Below are 17,685 nucleotides of genomic sequence, written 5' to 3'. Positions count from 1 at the left end.
TTCTAAATAATTATTTTTAAAGGTTTTGGACAAAATAGCCAATTTTATATAACCTCTTCATTGAAAGATGTACACACAGACATGTGATCAAGTGGTGTGGGTCACCCCAAGTACAAAGATACGTTCTCTGCTATCCGTCCATTCAGATAGTTTTGGTGTGAGTTGCCCAGATTTGGAGATCAGTGGTTGAGATGCTCAATACAATGGACGATACAATTTGAAAATAGCCCTTCTCAAAAACAATTTGTAGAAAATAGTTCTCAGGGAAAATGTGTGGATTAGCCTGTGTAACCGGGTCACACCCAAAATACAGAACATTACAGCAGGAATCAACTGTGGTAAAAAGCAACCATAGAAATCCCTCTAAAATTAGGCAACTCACAACAAAACCAAAACATGGATGAATAAATAGTAATCACAACAAGAAAGATAAGATGAGGTTGTTTCGTGTTTGCTGCTCCTAGGATCTGCTAAAGGTACATTTTAGTAGCCATGATGTTACTCCTATCTGCACTGCCTCAAAATGTTGCCAATTTATCATGGCCTGAACCGTGATTTTAAAATGATACCGCATAATGAGTCAAATCAAGCCGGGTAAACAATCAAACAACTCCCTATATAACCATGAACCAGGGCGTGGTGGCTATGGATGGTCTCCATTCTATGACCATATTAATGTGCATGACCTCAATTACCACCAGCCTTTTCACACTGGCACAGGTCATTCTCTGCATGGGACGGTTGTTTCATTTGAATATTCTGTTGTGTTGTTTGACAAAATGGTAAGCTTTCTGTCCAGGTATAGTAAATGTCCTCGCAGATCAATTTCAAGCTCAGATAATGAAATAAACCAATTAAAACTGGGAAAGCATCTGTGTCATTTTCGATGTTAGCTATACAGCACATTAGTTGACTATTCATCCAGTAAGACTCCCTAATCGGGAGATAAGCGACCGTTGGTCGCTTATCTCCACAAATATCACAACCTCCACCTCTCACGTCATACGGGTAGCCATAGTTACACCTGGAATGTTGAATCTCCATATATGGAGATAACCTACGCATCACACAAAGTCTGACCTCACCAGCCCATACTTGGGCATGGACGACTTATATCTCCATATACGGAGATGGCCATATATGGAGATACGATGACATCACAGAGTCCACAGCTGATGATGTGGCGTGATGTCATACAATACACAAACAAGCCCTATATAAAGGGGCAATTCTCACCAGGGAAGAGAGCATTGCCTGGAATGTTGAATCTCCATATATGGAGATAACCTACGCATCACACAAAGTCTGACCTCACCAGCCCATACTTGGGCATGGACGACTTATATCTCCATATACGGAGATGGCCATATATGGAGATACGATGACATCACAGAGTCCACAGCTGATGATGTGGCGTGATGTCATACAATAAACAAACAAGCCCTATATACTGATGCGATACGATGACATCACAGAGTCCACAGCTGATGATGTGGCGTGATGTCATACAATAAACAAACAAGCCCTATATACTGATGCGGAGATATGAGCAGGGCAAAGGTGTGACGTGTGACGTGTGACCGACCGACGGACGGACGGACGGCCGGTGGAGGTTTTCATAGTAAACTGCTCCCTGACGGTCGCAATCATGAAAATTATTTGATTTTGATGATTTTTTCAAAGTGGGCCACATTAGAAAATATTATACAACAGGTAGTCGGACACTCAATGGAAAACAGGCTCACCAACCGTGCATGTAATCAGCACTACTGCACTGTCTCATCAAATAAAGAAATCAGCTGCGTTGGTCACGAAAGAGAGCAAGCGCTCCTTGCTCCCCACACTATGCTAGGCAGCTAGGCTAGCAGTTTTCATGTAAAGTTCAGGGACATAGTAGCTAAATGTGGCATTAAAAAGTACAAATATCGCATATCTTAAATACAATGAAATTAACAATTTTGCTGCCATTTTAAACATAGCTGTAGTAAGCAGCTGCCAAATTGTCCTTACCTTTTAACGTGGGCACGCGCACGCATCGTGCACAATCTGTGCGCGACTCATCTAGTAGACGTGTAGACTCGTGTGACAGCTTTCGAATAAAAAAAACCCCATTGAAATAGACATATCCGTTGCCACGCTGTATCCCTGCTTATCCGCCAGTGTTTACATGAAAAAACATTGAAAAAAGCCAGCTGTGCGCTATGGTAACACGTGGACACGTTCGCGCACATAGCAGACGATATGTGCGCGGATCATATGCCAGGCGGGCACAAGAATCGAAAAGCTATCAAATAAATAAAAAAAGGGTGAAAAAAGACGTGAAATGAACGTGCTGCTCCTTCCTCTGTTTACAATGTAAACAGATGGGACGGAAGCTACGATGGGGCCTTGGACAGGATACGGAAACCTAGATCCGGTCAGAGCCGGAAATACGGCAGGATACAGTTAGGGGGCGGGCCTAAGACTCCGAAACGGCCATTTACAGCGATCATACTTTTAATTGTTTCATAATGATTAAAGCTAATTAAATTTCCGGGAACGACGGGCAAATCAACGGTTTCGACGGGGATCGCAGAGTATGAGTTAAGTTGACGTGTTTTTTTTTTCTTTTTTCTTTTTTCTTTTTTAGGGCAACAGTTGTATAATAGCAATATTACACGCGGCAACGCAGTCCGTACAATAATTACCATACATGCACACCCTCGAGTGTAATATTGCTTAATTAAAACACCAAAGGGACAACTATGTCTCTTGACATAACGTACTTTCATTCAGACTATAACCAGTAAGACTCCCTAATCGGGAGATAAGCGACCGTTGGTCGCTTATCTCCACAAATAGGCCAAAAGTTTGTTTTACCAATTATTACACTCTATGTGAACATTTACATCAACAAATCCCAAGTACTATGCAGAACGACCCATTTCAAGTTTTTAATGTACAACAATATTTAGAAAATAGGTCTACAAGCTCACAATGCTACGCATTGTCCTCGTCCCTTATATTACCATAGGTTATATGGAGATCTCAGTGTTTGTCAGTCCTTGTTCATTTATGCCCATATATGGACATCTCTATATCTACTGTAACAGTCCTTGTCCCTTTATGCCCAGAGATCTCTTAAAGGGACTACACCATGAATTTTCATTTTTCCAATTTTTATGTATTTTCTTGGTGTCCCACCAGCAACTTCTATCCTCACAAAGTCCTATTTCTGACCATTGTGTCTTTCTCAGTTTATGGGCAGATCTATGTTAGCATGTCTCAGAACGGTCCTGATTGTGAAATGTCAGATTTGTGATGTCACAAGGCCTGAGAAGGAGGCAGGAGGAGCTGGGAGAGGGTTGGGGAGGGGTGGGCAGGCCTGAGAAGGAGGCAGGAGGAGCTGGGAGAGGGTTGGGGAGGGGTGGGCAGGCCTGCTGAGCAGGAGGTGGGGAGGAGTGTGGGGCCAAAACTGGCTCAATAGCGCAGTCCTCCCACTCAGGACAAGGTGGTACTGCAGCTGAAAATGCTCTGAAAGCCAGGCAGAAATGACAGGGGCTCTGTATTCAGGAGTGGTAATTTAGCCTCAAACCTTTACAAAACGTTTTTGGGACACAAACAGTGTTATATAAATAATTTTTAAATGCATGGTGTAGGACCTTTAACTGTAAGTCCTTGTCCCTTTTATGCCCATATATGGATATTCCTGATGTCATCAGTATATGAACATATATGGGCTTTCTGATATGCCCATATATGGAGATCTCTTAACTGTAAGCCCTTGTCCCTTTTATGCCCATATATGGATATCCCTGATGTCATCCGTATATGCCCATATATGGGCTTTCTAATATGCCCATATATGGAGATCTCTGTATCTCCATATATGGGTATAAAAGGATACTTCAGGTCTGACATCAGGTTTGTTTATATTGGGTTGCTAGGTTTGACATCACAAACTCCATGGGCCATCTGACCTAGAAATCTATATTTGGGCATAGATGACTCATCGTGACCTCATCATGATTTCAATCGCTATAAAAGGACTCTCAGTGACATACACTCTCCACAGATAAAGCAGTCAACCAGCCTACCAGTCAACCCATTCTTTGATTACTTTGTACAACTAGATTAACTTTTCAATGGCATCCCCACTGGAATTGACCGAAATGTACGACAGACAATGCCGGTCTTATACCAGGAAAGAAGCATTTCTTCGACTCAGACCTTATCGCCAGGGTTGGCTTATAGCAGCTGTCGGTAGATAATGCCGGTCTTATATAAGGGTCATTTGTGTACGGTGTGATTTGCCATGGTTACTCATTGAAGTTGAATCTCCATATATGGAGATAACCTACGCATCACACTAAGTCTGACCTCACCAGCCCATATTTGGGCATGAGCAACTTATGTCTCCATATATGGAGATATGATGACATCACACAGTCCTCAGCCGATGATGTGGCGTGATGTCATACAATACACAAACGAGCCCAGATATGAGCAGGGCAAAGGTGTGACGTGTGACGTGTGACGTGTGACCGACCGACCGACCGACCGACCGACCGACGGCCGGTGGAGGTTTTGATACTAAACTGCGACCTTACGGTCGCAACAAAGTCACATACATATGCATCGCATTTAAAAGATTTAAAATCAGTTGTCTTTTGTCAGGTGTGTGCTCTGAACAAAACACCAGACGCGCAAGGTAAAAAAGAAAGAAAAATACAATACAAATAGCCTTTCTTTGACCCCTTCAGAATGAGACAACGGGGAACACGGAATCCTGACAAATTATTGTCTGGGAAAATATTCTTGTTGGACGACGCGGTGCTGGTGGGCCGTCTATAATGCAATGTAGGAATGAAGCTATGGGCCGTATAAGATTTGTCCTCGGGCCATATTTGGCCTCCGGGCCGAACTTTGGACCAGTGTTGTTTTTGACAGCAACATAGTCTTTTAAATAAAATGTAATTTAGTTTTAGTCATAATTTAGTCAACTGAAAAGTCTTAGTTTTAGTCTAATTTAATCGACTAAATATCATAAGATTTTAGTTGACTAAATCTACAGTCAACTAAAATGTATTTTTGCAGGCCTTGATGGCATCGTAATGACTGATTTTTCACGTGGTTGCATGCTGAAAATAGCCGATCTACAAGCTCACAGCGTGTCGCAGCGCAAAACCTGAGAGCAACCAAATTACTTTCTCCTCCACTAGTCCCTCCCTAATGTTTTAGTCTAGTTTTTATTTTGCTGACGAAATTGTCAGTATATTTAGTCTTAGTATTAGTCATCACAGCTTAGTTTTTATGTAGTTATTATTTAGTTTTCGTCAGTGAAAAAAACGCAGTCGACAAACATTTTCCGTCATAGCTTTAGTCGACGGAATCAACACTGCCTTGGACACCCCTGTCTTAATGGGTTGAATAAAGTTCTTCCCTCACTGACTTGCTGTGTCCTCTTCTCCACAACTCTCCTCCTCCATATTGTCCAGGGTAAGATAGTGAAGAAGTACACAACGCCCAACCCTAACACCAAAGAGGAGAGGATGCAGCTCATCCTGCAGAGGTGTACAGAAGCCTTACTGGTGGCCGAGGATCTCAACTACAAGATACTAGGAGTTGGTATGTTATGTTTACACATTGCCATGGCATTGGTCCGACATCTCATTGTTCCTACATCCCATTAGTCAGAATCTGGTGAAACATACTATGCCTAAACCTGAACCTAACCCTAACCCTAACCTCAGTAAAACTACAGTATGTCTAAACCTAACCCTAACCTCAATAAAACTATGCCTAAACCTAACCCAAACCCTAACCTCAATAAAACTATGCCTAAACCTAACCCAAACCTCAGTAAAACTATGCCTAAACCTAACCCTAACCAAAGTAGGACTAATGACATGTAGGACTAATGAGATGTAGGACTTATGGGCAGTCCCCGTTTATACTGCACGCACGCACGCACGCACGCACACACACACACACACACACACACACACACACACACTGGTTTGATGGAAAGATCATATTTTTCATTCATTCACTGATCAGTAAAGAGTTTTTCATGGACTTGGCCTTCAGTTGATTGAAAACTATTCCAAATTTTGGAAAAATATAAAAAAAACTCAAGGGTTACAGACTTGAAACAAACAAGAAAACAAAAGTCATGTTTCAGCCATGTTTACATGAAAGGTTTTTTGGACTTTTTCTTTTCTTGAGCTTAACACATTAACACTGGGAAAGAATCTGCGTCACTTTTGATTTTAGCAGTATTCTACACTTCATACTGTAGCTAGAACGCTATTGTCGAACGCATTCATTCTGACGTCCATGAACGGCGCTCGTCGGCTAGTTTGCTCGTTCGGTCCGCGGTCTTCTGTCCTCATGTCTTTCTTTTCATTCACATTTCACATTATACTCCAATAACACCCAGCTGCAGGCTTGAAGCCTCGCGAAAGTTGATATGTGAGCGGACTGAGACTGAGAGCCTCGGTGCGCTCACTGCGCTGGGTCTGGGTGCTTCTCTTCCTCGTTACGTCTCGCAACGCAAGTAAAGCCTGACTACTTCGCCGTATGACGTGTGTTGCATGCCGAAAATAGCTGATCTGCAAGCTCACAACGCGTCGCATCCACAAGACAATGTGAGCTTGTAGAGCAGCTATTTTAACCAACGCTTAAACATGCAGATGGGCGCGACGTTTAGAAACCTCTGACTTCACAATAAGCCCCTTTTCGACTGCGGCTTTAGCACCACACCACACCACACCAGACTCCACACAACACCACACCACACTGCACCACATCAAAATATCGACATTTTCCATTACACAAACTTAGCCCTATTGGTAAGAAACAAATTGACCCTTAAATGTGATTATAATTGCGACCGTCAGGTCGCACTTACTATCAAAACCTCCACAAACTGTGAGTCAGTCCGTCCGTCAGTCTGTCTGTCACACCTCACACGTCACACTATTGCCCTGCTCATATCTCCGCAACCGTTGCCCCGATCCATGCCAAATTTTGCACACACACTCCTTGCCTGCCAAACTACAACCTCCAAGGACCCCCGGAGCTCCAGGGACCCCCAGGTCCCTGGGGGACCCCCAGATGTAATGACCAAATGTGCAAAAATGACCAAATGACCACCCCAACAGGGCTGCTCACGGGGAATTCCCGGGGACCACCGACTCCTGGTGCTCCAGAACGGATGCAAAAGTGGTGGCGCCCCCAGTGGAGGACCCCCTCCACTGCAGCTCACATAAAATGCTGTAACTCGGGCTAGGAGCGTCTGGGAGAGCCGGGGCCGGTACCTATTCATCCGCCAAGGCAACGCGGAGACCCCACCCCTCATTTCTCACATGGCCCTCTTCTAGCGCCACCATGAGGCCGATTCTTGCAAAACACATTTTTGGACACTGCTCCTACAGATTTTGCCCTAAAATCACACAAATCGGTACACACTATGTCTACACTCATGTCATCAACATGGATCTGTCCCATATAGCGCCACCATCAGGCCGATTTTTTCAAACACATTTTTGGACACTGCTCCTACAGATTTTGCCCTAAAATCACGCAAATCGGTACACAGTATGTCTACACTCATCTCATCAATATGGATGTCCCATATAGCGCCACCATCAGGCCGATTTTTTGAACCACATTTTTGGACACTGCTCCTACACATTTTGCCCTAAAATCACGCAGCGACCTGACGGTCGCTTATCTCCCGATTAGGGAGTCTTACTGGTACAATATAAATTTGTATTACAACTATCCTAATAAATTATAATATACTATAATGGATTATAACTGTGATTATAATACACTATAAAGTATTAATGTATTACTATGATTATAATACACTATGATAGATTATGATAGTGGTTATAACACAATAGAATATATTATCATGTATTACATCTATATCCTGGTGGTCTAAATGAAAAGTCAGTGAGTGTTCAGTCCTTATGAGGGTGCAGGAAGACTGGGCACTAGTGGTGGGCACCTAAATATTGTGGGCACTTCAATGTTAAGTTGGATCTCTCTAGGTCATCCTCAGGATGAAATACGCAAATTGCTGTGTGTGGTTCTATTTGGGCTGTGTCAATAATTTTGACAAATAATAGCTTGCAGCAACGTAAAAAAAAGAAGACATTTTGAATAGCCAAAAGTATACAAATATTATGGTTAAGAAAAGGACTAAAAAGAACTAAGTTAGTTCATTTTGGGGAACCATGAACTTTAGTTCAAAATGTAGAATTATGAACTAGAAAATGAACTAGTTCATTTTAGAAGTTTTGAACTTGAACTTGAACTAGTTTGTTTTGAAAGTGAACTTTCCCAACACTGAAGGTTTGAGCACCACTGAAACATTAGTTTTTTGGGATAGTGGGATTAATGAGTAAGCTCCTCCTCTAACGTCAGTCTCCATTTCCATTGGCCAGGCGTGTCTACGGGGGGGCGGGTCGACCCCCAGAAGGGCGTGGTCCTCCACTCCACCGCGCTGATCCAGGATTGGTCGTCGGTGGACCTGCGGACGCCGATCTCGAAGGCCCTGCACCTGCCCGTCTGGGTGGAAAACGATGGAAACTGCGCCGCGCTGGCCGAGAGGAAGTTTGGCCACGGCAAGGGGGAGGAGAACTTTGCCGCCATCATCACCGGAACCGGTGAGGAAGGAAAAACGGGATGTCATTTTCAGGGTTATAATATCTTGAATTTATATAGCGCTTTTTTGAAGTACCCAAAGACGCTTTACACGGGGGGAAAGAGAAAACTAAGAATAAACCACTTAATTAGAGCAGTGTTTCTCAACCACTGTGCCTGGGGACTTTTGGTGTGCCCCTGAGAAGGGTCAAGTGTGCCCCTTGAAACTGCCTGAAAGCCAGTATTGTATTTATCATTTTAAAAATGATTTAAACGCCTCGCACTGCAAGGCGTTGTGTGCTTGTAGATCTGCTGTTTTCACTACTGTTGTGCGACAGCCTTGTATGATGAAGCAGAGCTTCACTTTGCGAAGAAACATACACATTTGAAACTTGGAAATACAAGGTTTCTTCCCGACAGTGACAATATTTACACCCTCGTATTATGTTGATGTGCCCATGGATTCTTGGGACATGAAAAGTGTGCCCATGCAGAAAAAAGGTTGAGAACCACTGCATTAGAGCACTTGTGCTTAATTTCTGCTCTGCAAAGTGCTTTTAGTTGCATGGCATGTCATGAAAGCTGCTATACAAATAAAGTTTTTTATTATTAGAGAAAGAAACTGTGTGACCAGGGCTCCCATGGTCATACAAATATTAGAAAAGAAAAAAAAAAAGATCCAGGCCCGGAAAAGGTTTGGAATTAATCAAACGTTTTGGAAAATAGCAAAAATAGCAAGAGTAGCATATCTACAAGCTCAAAAGGCTCAAAGTGTTTGGAGCTTGTGGATCTGCTACTTTTGATGCTTTTGTGTGACGACGCTGTAGTTTGATCAAGTAGGACGTTAATCAGTGTCATACATATATATATATTTTTGTCATTCAAGTATTTTTATTACTTTTACAACACACAAAACAAACAACAAATCCTGACAAGACAGACCCACAAGAAAGAAAAAACAGAAAACAAAAGAAAAACAAAGGCAGTCGACCTAACACCCCTACCCTTCTCAGATAATTATATCCGTAGTGACTATATGATTTGCAATGCACATGTTTACTGCAAGAACCCCTTAACTCTCAAATACCTGGAACGCGCCCGAGTCGCGTTAGATTTGAACCACTTTAACCATTTGTTTATGCTTTAACTATTGAAAAATAGCAGATATACAAGCTCACAGCGCGGCACCGAGTGCCGTGCTGCGAGCTTGTAGATCTGCTATTTTTGAAAAATCGTGAAAATGACACGAATTGACACGATCTTTTACCCGACTTCTAAACCCTTCCTCTAAATCAGCTGTTTTCAAACTTTTTCATGTCAAGGACCCCCAAAATCAATTTTCTTCGGCCGCAGACCCTTATCTCAAAATATGTTGTTCCAGGGACCCCCCAAGAAGCAGAGATTTGAGTTACAAAAGTCTGCTTTGAAAAATATAATTGAAACATTTGCACACATTTTCACGATTTTTCAAAAATAGCAGATCTACAAGCTCGCAGCGCGGCACTCGGTGCCGCACTGTGAGTCCCACATTAAAGTCCCACATTAAATGGAACTTTCCTTTACCATTGTTCCTCCTGGCAATCATATATTCATATGATGCAGTCTCATGTCATAAGTTGAGTCCAGTCTGCGAGCCCCAGTGTGGCAGAGCTCTTCCAGTTTCTCAATATTATCCTTGCTGCTGTAATAAGTCCTGCCGTGATGAGTGCATGTTGCCCCTCGGTGACTCCTTGTGGCAAATGCGTGCTATCTCCTAAGAGACAGAACCTTGGAGATTCTGGCAGAGTCAACCCCAACCAGTCACCCAGTTTCCCAAGTTCCAGAAGGGCAATACCACTGGACAATCCCAAAAAGCATGCATAAATGTTCCATTATCTCCTTTACATTTCCAACATCTTTTATCTTCAATTTAACCCATCCTAAAAAGCTTTAGAGGGGTATAGTAGTATCTATGTATAATTTTGTAATGAGTGCATTTACTCCTAATATCCCTTGTGGCCCACCCTACATTGGATGTTATGTCTCGCCATTTCTCTTCACTTATTTCACAGTTTAGATCTGCTTGCCAAATTAGTCTAAGATTGTCAGTCTTCACACTTTGTAATTCCATTAAACTTTGGTAGAATGTGGAGGCCCTATGCATTATAGGCGGCAACTCAAAATCTCTTTCTATCATGTTAGATTCCTCTATACCCCAATACATATTCTGAAGAAAACCTGGGGACTTGATGTTCAGTAATTGGGTCTTATGATCAAAATAAGGACATTATAATGGTGGGTAAAACTACAGAAAATCTAAAATGTGCCACAGACAAGGCCAAGTCTTGAGAAAGAACGGTTCCGTCATTTTGGGCCAACCACAGAAGAAGCTACTTCGCCCCTTTTGGTTTCAAGCTGGTTGGATTGAGAATCTACATGCTGAGGGGTTGTGAGCATGTAGATCTGCTATTGTCACAATTTCTGCCTCTATATATTTGACAATTTGGACAATGTTTAATTTGTCATTTTAGAGGTATTAAAAAGTCCTTAAATTGTCACTTAAGAAATGTGCAGATACCCTCTATACACTTAAACTTTATGTTGGTTTGTTTACAGTTGAGTGAGAAAACAATGTTGCACATTAAGTTAATCATCTGGGGACCCCCCCAAACTAATTGGGGGGTCGTGTGTGATGTGATGACGTCATCAAACGATAAAGTGGTTTGTGTGGCTGTGTGCAGGCATCGGAGGAGGCCTCGTGCAGCACAACGAGCTGGTGCACGGCAGCACGCTCTGCGCCGCGGAGCTGGGCCACATCAAGGTGTCCCTGGACGGACCCGAGTGCACGTGCGGCAGCCGAGGATGCATCGAGGCCTACGCCTCTGGGATGGCCCTGCAGAGAGAGGCCAAGAGGCTGCACGACGGTAGGGGCGGGCGTGTGTTTGCGTGCGTGCGTGCGTGCGTGCGTGTGTGTGTATTATGCAAACTACGAGTGTTTGGCAGTTTACACTTTTATCAACTCATTTACTAACACGATTAACCCATTTAGGGCCTAGAATTATTGAATGCTTTAACCAGTGAAAAATAGCAGATATACAAGCTCACAGCGCGGCACCGAGTGCCGCGCTGCGAGCTTGTAGATCTGCTATTTTTGAAAAAGTCGTAAAAATGTGTGCAAATCTTTGAATATGTGTATTTTCAAAGCGAACGTTTGAAACTCAAATTTTGCTTCTGGGGGGTCCCTGGAACAAAATATTTTGAGATGGGGGTCCGTGGCCAAATAAGGGTTAGGGTTAGAGTTAGGGTTTTTGGGGGTCCTTCACACGAAAAGGTTTGAGAACCACTGACATAGTAGTCTCTCAAGAAAGAACTAACTGAGCTCCAGTTAAGTGAAAATGACCTTTCCTTGACGATGGCTGGCCAGATTGCTGACATAGAAACATACGTTTTTCAAAAAACCTTTAGAGGATTCAAAAGACACTTATAGAATCGGGTCAAAATTCTAATTTTCTAATTTAAAAAAAAAATAGCAGATCTACGTTCTCCAGTTAGCCTCAGCACTGTTTACAATGTAAGCAAACAGAAAGAAACGTATCACAGAGAAACGGCTTCTTCCGGCCCAAAAATGCGTTTCCGGTTCCGGGTGACCGGCCTAACCCGGAAGAATAACAAACTGGGCACTTCTGGGCGTTGTCAAAGAGGCAGTCTTCTGCGATTTGTTCACCGTCTGACCAACACAACAAAGCAGATGACGTAGTGTTGTTATGTGGCTGGCTCTTGTGGCTAGCATGTTGCTTGCTAGTGCTACTTGCTAACCAAAGAAACAGGCAGAATAGGAGCACCACGAACTAGGAATCAAACACAACATAACATGCCTGCTACTGGTGTTTCATAGCGAGATCGATACGATCGCATATTACTGCGATGGGCGACGCGATGTGCGGTACTGTCCGGCAGGGGCTTGTTAACTTGGAAACGCACATGAGTTCTGGGAAAACCCCACCCACGCTGATCACATGGCGCTGATTCACAACGCTGATTCGCCGTACGGATTTTCGAATGAGGAAAGCCTCTTCAATGAGAGCACTTCTAGAGCCCTGAATCGCCAAAACAAAATCTTCGTTCCAGACCCTGGCTAGCGATTCAGGGTCTGGAACTAGGCTTGGGTTGGGGCACTAAATGAGTTAATATACAGAGATGCTGAAAACTGTGTGTGTGTGTGTGTGTGTGTGTGTGTGTGTGTGTGTGTGTGTGTGTGTGTGTGTGTGTGTGTGTGTGTGTGTTCTCAGAGGAGCAGTTGAAAGTGGACGGGAAGGATGACAAACTGGTTGAGCCGATCACTGCTGTTCACCTCATCAAAGCTGCCCAACAGGGTAACTCCAAAGCTGAAGCTGTCCTCAACATAGGTTAGAACACACACACACACGCACGCGCGCGCGCGCACACACACACACACACACACCGCTGACTCGATGCACTGATCATATCAGCAGTAGGCAACGTTGCCATCGCGTTCAAATCCACTCGTATCACAGCTGTAATTTGTACAACATGTCACAAAATGACATTCATCAATGAAAGGCACCGACCTCTGAAAGCAGATGTAGCCTTCCTACTTAAAGGTTGAACAAGAAACTAATTCTGTCTAGTTTAAAGCGCACCAAAAAGAGACACCTCGCAACGCTGTGTAAGTCATTCTACTTGTTCTTTGTTGGTAAGCGACACCGTTGCACGACTATAAAACATGCTTTACAAAACTAATATAGGGTTAACACAGAAACATTTAATGATGGTGGCACATTCGTCCACTAAATTTGAATCTTATCAGCCATGTCTGCCAGCCCCAAAAAATCCCTAGTGCAGGGGTCTTTAACGTTTTCAGGCCAAGGACCCCTTAGTTGAGAGAGAGAGGAAGCAGGGACCCCCACAACCTGTTTATAGATTCCATATAGTTTCATTGTTTGACTGCGCAATCATCAGTGTATGTTGTGGATTCATGTCAATTTATGTTTTCAGATATTTAACCACTTGAACCGTCAATACTTAATAAACTTGAGCTTTAACTCTGTACTTAGTCTGCTCTTTTTCCCCTCTACACCAAACCTCTTTGCCAAAAATAGCCGATCTACTAGCTCACAACGCCTCGTGCTGCGAGGCGTTGAGAGCTTGTAGATCTGCTATTTTTTGCTAAAGTTCTCAGAATATGGACACTAGGGTTCAAGTGGTTAATTAAGAAAAGAAAGTTTCTATCACTCAAAGATTTGGATGACCCCCTGTAGTAACTCTGAGGACCCCCTAGGGGTCCCGGACCCCCTGTTGAAGACCCCTGCCCTAGTGGAAGCCCTAACACACATGCACGCACGCACGCACGCACGAGACCTTGTCTTAATTGTGTGAGATGATCCATAGGTGAATAAATGTACAATTGTCTCTCTTTCTCGTCGTCGTTGTTTTTCTCCTGTCAGCCTCCACAGCGCTGGGCGTGGGCATCGTCAACATCCTGCACATGGTCAACCCGTCCGTGGTGATCCTGTCGGGCGTGCTGGCCTCCTACTACCAGGAGCCTGTGCAGCGCGTCATCAAGGAGAGGGCGCTCTCCTCCACCCAGAGCATCCAGGTGCTCACCTCCAACCTGGAGGAGCCTGCCTTACTGGGAGCTGCCAGCATGGTGTTAGATGGATCTACTAGAGCTGCTTCCTAAAGCTTTGTGTAACTTCAGGGTAGGGCATTAACGAAAAAGTCGACAAGCCGACTGAGTCGACTTCATCACACAAGTCGACTCCCACCAGAGAAAGTCGAAGTTGAAAAAAAAGAAATCCTTCGTATTTTTTCTGTCATTATTTTTGCTCCATGTGTGCATCTGCACAGCATTCAAACATTGCTTATTGTCAAGAACGGAATGATCCAATATTACAGTGCCTACATTACATTTGATATAACATGGTTCTATTGTGAAAATAGCCGATCTACATGCTCACAACGCCTCGCATCATTCTGCCTCTATATATTTGACAATTTGGACAATGTTTAATTCGTCATTTTAGAGGTATTTAAATTGGCACTTTAGAAATGTGAAGATACCCTCTAGTCTATATACTTAAACTTAATGTTGGTTTGTTTACACTTGAGTGAGAAAACAATGTTGCACATTAAGTTAATCATTTGGAGACCCCCCAAAATAATTGGGGGTCGTGTGTGATGTGATGACGTCATTAAACGATTAAAGTCGAGTTGAAAATCACAAGTCGTTAATGCCCTACTTCAAGGACCCCTACAGTTTGGTATATTCTGATCTGATCGCTTGCAAATAACTGGACAATCGGTCCTCAATATCAGATTTGATAAACAAATGGAATTTTCCCACAGTCAGAACGCAGTTTGTTTGTACCGCAGGAGCACGTGGTTGTAGCTTTAAATGAATCTGCTTCATTCTTTTTGTCCTATTAAGACTTTATATTTGTTACTAATGTGCCTTAATGACTTTGCCTTGGTTCACATGTGATTTACTCTGTCTGCCAAATATCAATTTGAACATGTATCTCGATTCTTATCTGCTACTGTTACATTCCCGGTTCCTTATTTTATAGGTAATTTTTATAGTTCTTTCGGTAAAAGTTGTTCAAATGGCCTGAGGATTTGTAGTAGATCTACGTGTTCTCATATAGTTTATTGTTAAAGGACAACTTTAGTTTTTTTACAATAAGGGTTAATATTTTACATTTTAATTAAAGAATATAAAAGATGAGTGTTAAAATTATTTCATTTACTTCTTTCTATTGTTTTAGAGATTCTTATTTCAGTGGTTGGGGGCATGCGTACAAGTGGCAAAATGTGTCATTTTACACATTATAAGCCCATTCCCAAGATACAGCGCAACCTTTCATGGTTGGATGTGACTTATGGGGGCTAGAAGTGTTACTATAAATAGCAATAAAGAAACTGCTGGCTTACTGTGTCTAAAAATACATATTTAGCAACTTGTACACATGCCCCCATGCGTATGCATGCCCCACATTTTAGCACGGTAAACGTGATAAAACAATAGAACGAAGCAAATGAAAACATTTTAACACTCACTTTTTCTTTTCTCTAATTACAATCTAAAATATGAACCCTTGTTGTAAAAAACAAAGTTATCCTTTAAGACTTTATATTTGTTACTAATGTGCCTTAATGACTTTGCCTTGGTTCACAAGTGATTTACTCTGTCTGCCAAATAGTAATTTGAATGTGTATCTCGATTCTTATCTGCCACTGTAACTACATTCCTGGTTCCTTATTTTATATTTTTATAGTTCCTTCAGTTAAATGTTGTTCAAATGGCCTGGGGATTTGTAGTAGGTCTACATATTATAATATAGTTTATTGTTAAGGCCATCTTCTGTACTATTTAGGAGGTTGTGGAGTACCATGGCATTGGTTTAAGGAGGTGGGCAAAACTCTAATGTCACATTTTAAACCACATTTTGCCTCAACATCGAAGTTGTGATTAAAAGATCTTATTGTGGCGTTAATATTGTGCTGTGACAATAATGCCAAATAGTTTTCCCCCAAAGCATTGTCAAAAATAACAAATGCATCTACAAGCCTACCGTTCTATTGCATTCTATTTAAGCCTTCAATATTAAAACAATAAATTTGTAAATGGCCACTGTCCTTCTGTTCCATGTGTGTGTGTGTGTGTGTGTGTGTGTGTGTGTGTGTGTGTGTGTGTGTGTGTGTGTGTGTGTGTGTGTGTGTGTGTGATTGTGTACATGAGCATCAAGGGTGCCCATATAGAAATGTAGCCTAGTAAACTGACTCCTCCCATCTTCTGTTCGCGAATGAAGGCAGGAAGAGAGACTGGTTTACGAGGCTAATAGAAATGTATTTAATTTTCTCTTGTAAAAGAAACAGGGCAATACCTCGCCACAAGGGGTAGCTCTATGGTTGAGAGATGAGGCATTAGCTCTACTGTACAACTGATTAAAGGAGAGAAGCAGCTCAAGGTTCAAGGTTGTACTTTATTGTTACTTCTTTTGTACAGGTACATAAGAGTAAAAGTTATTTTTGTTCGGCATCCTTACAGACAATGCAATGATATATATATAACATAAAGCAGAACAACAGAAAACAACACATCTGATAAAATAATAAGTAATAATGACTTAGGAAAGAAAGAGAGTGATATTATACATATTAAAAAAGGGACAGCTTTCAAGCATCAATTGCCAAAAAGAAAAAGATCTTGAATATGAAAACAATAAAGCGATTGAATTAAATAACTGTGGCATGGCTCCAACTTTTCTTAAAATAAACATATTAATCTCTCCACTCCCACATGGGTGATTGTTAATGAAGGTACAGAGGTGGATAAACCTACGTGCAAACACAGGCCATGTGCAAAGTGTTATGTACCGAATACACATTGAGGTTAGACAACACACTCCATCCGTGGAACAAAATATTTTGAGATGGGGGTTCACGGCCAAAAACACATTTTGGGGGTCCTTAACCACTGATAGGAACATTCTTTTATGTCTTCTAAATCATAATAATTTTCTGAAAAAGAAAACTTATGTTGCCATCAGTGTTTCTCAAACTTTGTCATGTGAAGGACCCCCAGATTGGCTAAGGACCCCCATCACAAAATATTTTGTTCCAGGGACCCCCAGAAGCAAATATTTGATTGTAGTCTATTCTGCATCTAGCTTAAGGCCACAGACCCGTTGGAAAACGAGTTTGGGGGCGACTTTGAAAGAGGGCGACTTATCTGGCTACCACCTGAACTTCCCCATGTGGATCAATTAAGGTTTATTATCTTATGAAGTCTCACCCTCAGCACCAGTAAATCCACGTGGACCATCATTTCCCGGGTCTCCTACAGCAGGGGCTCCCAAACTTTTTTGTCTCAGGGCACTCCATAAATATGTCTTTAATCCGAGGCACCCCTACATTATCATTTTCACTCCCAGCACCTTATATTTATAGCATATCGTCGTTGTCGGGTGGAAACCTTGTATGTCCGAAACCGTTCGTTTTGTATTTATCATCTATAAAATGTACTAAACTAGTGAACACAGCAGATCT

The 17,685-nt window shown here is 42.3% G+C and overlaps 1 protein-coding gene across 1 annotated transcript in view; it reads left to right on the top strand.

The window, feature by feature from the left end:
- Positions 1–14,317, top strand: part of LOC308293333 (bifunctional UDP-N-acetylglucosamine 2-epimerase/N-acetylmannosamine kinase-like) — a gene marked incomplete at both ends in the record, with an annotated part of 38,473 nt that extends 24,156 nt beyond the window's left edge. Inside the window, 5 exons of the mRNA XM_080735799.1 lie at positions 5,478–5,607; positions 8,439–8,660; positions 11,358–11,540; positions 12,906–13,022; positions 14,082–14,317. Of these exons, the coding sequence (XP_080591925.1) occupies positions 5,478–5,607; positions 8,439–8,660; positions 11,358–11,540; positions 12,906–13,022; positions 14,082–14,317 (888 nt within the window). The remainder of the gene's footprint in view (positions 1–5,477; positions 5,608–8,438; positions 8,661–11,357; positions 11,541–12,905; positions 13,023–14,081) is intronic.
- Positions 14,318–17,685: the final 3,368 nt, after the last annotated feature.

Source organism: Nannobrachium achirus (assembly GCF_963921795.1).
Source record: "Nannobrachium achirus genome assembly, chromosome: 10".
NCBI lineage: Eukaryota > Metazoa > Chordata > Actinopteri > Myctophiformes > Myctophidae > Nannobrachium > Nannobrachium achirus.
Note: the sequence above shows the minus strand (reverse complement) of the source record. Positions and strands in the feature narration are given on the sequence as shown.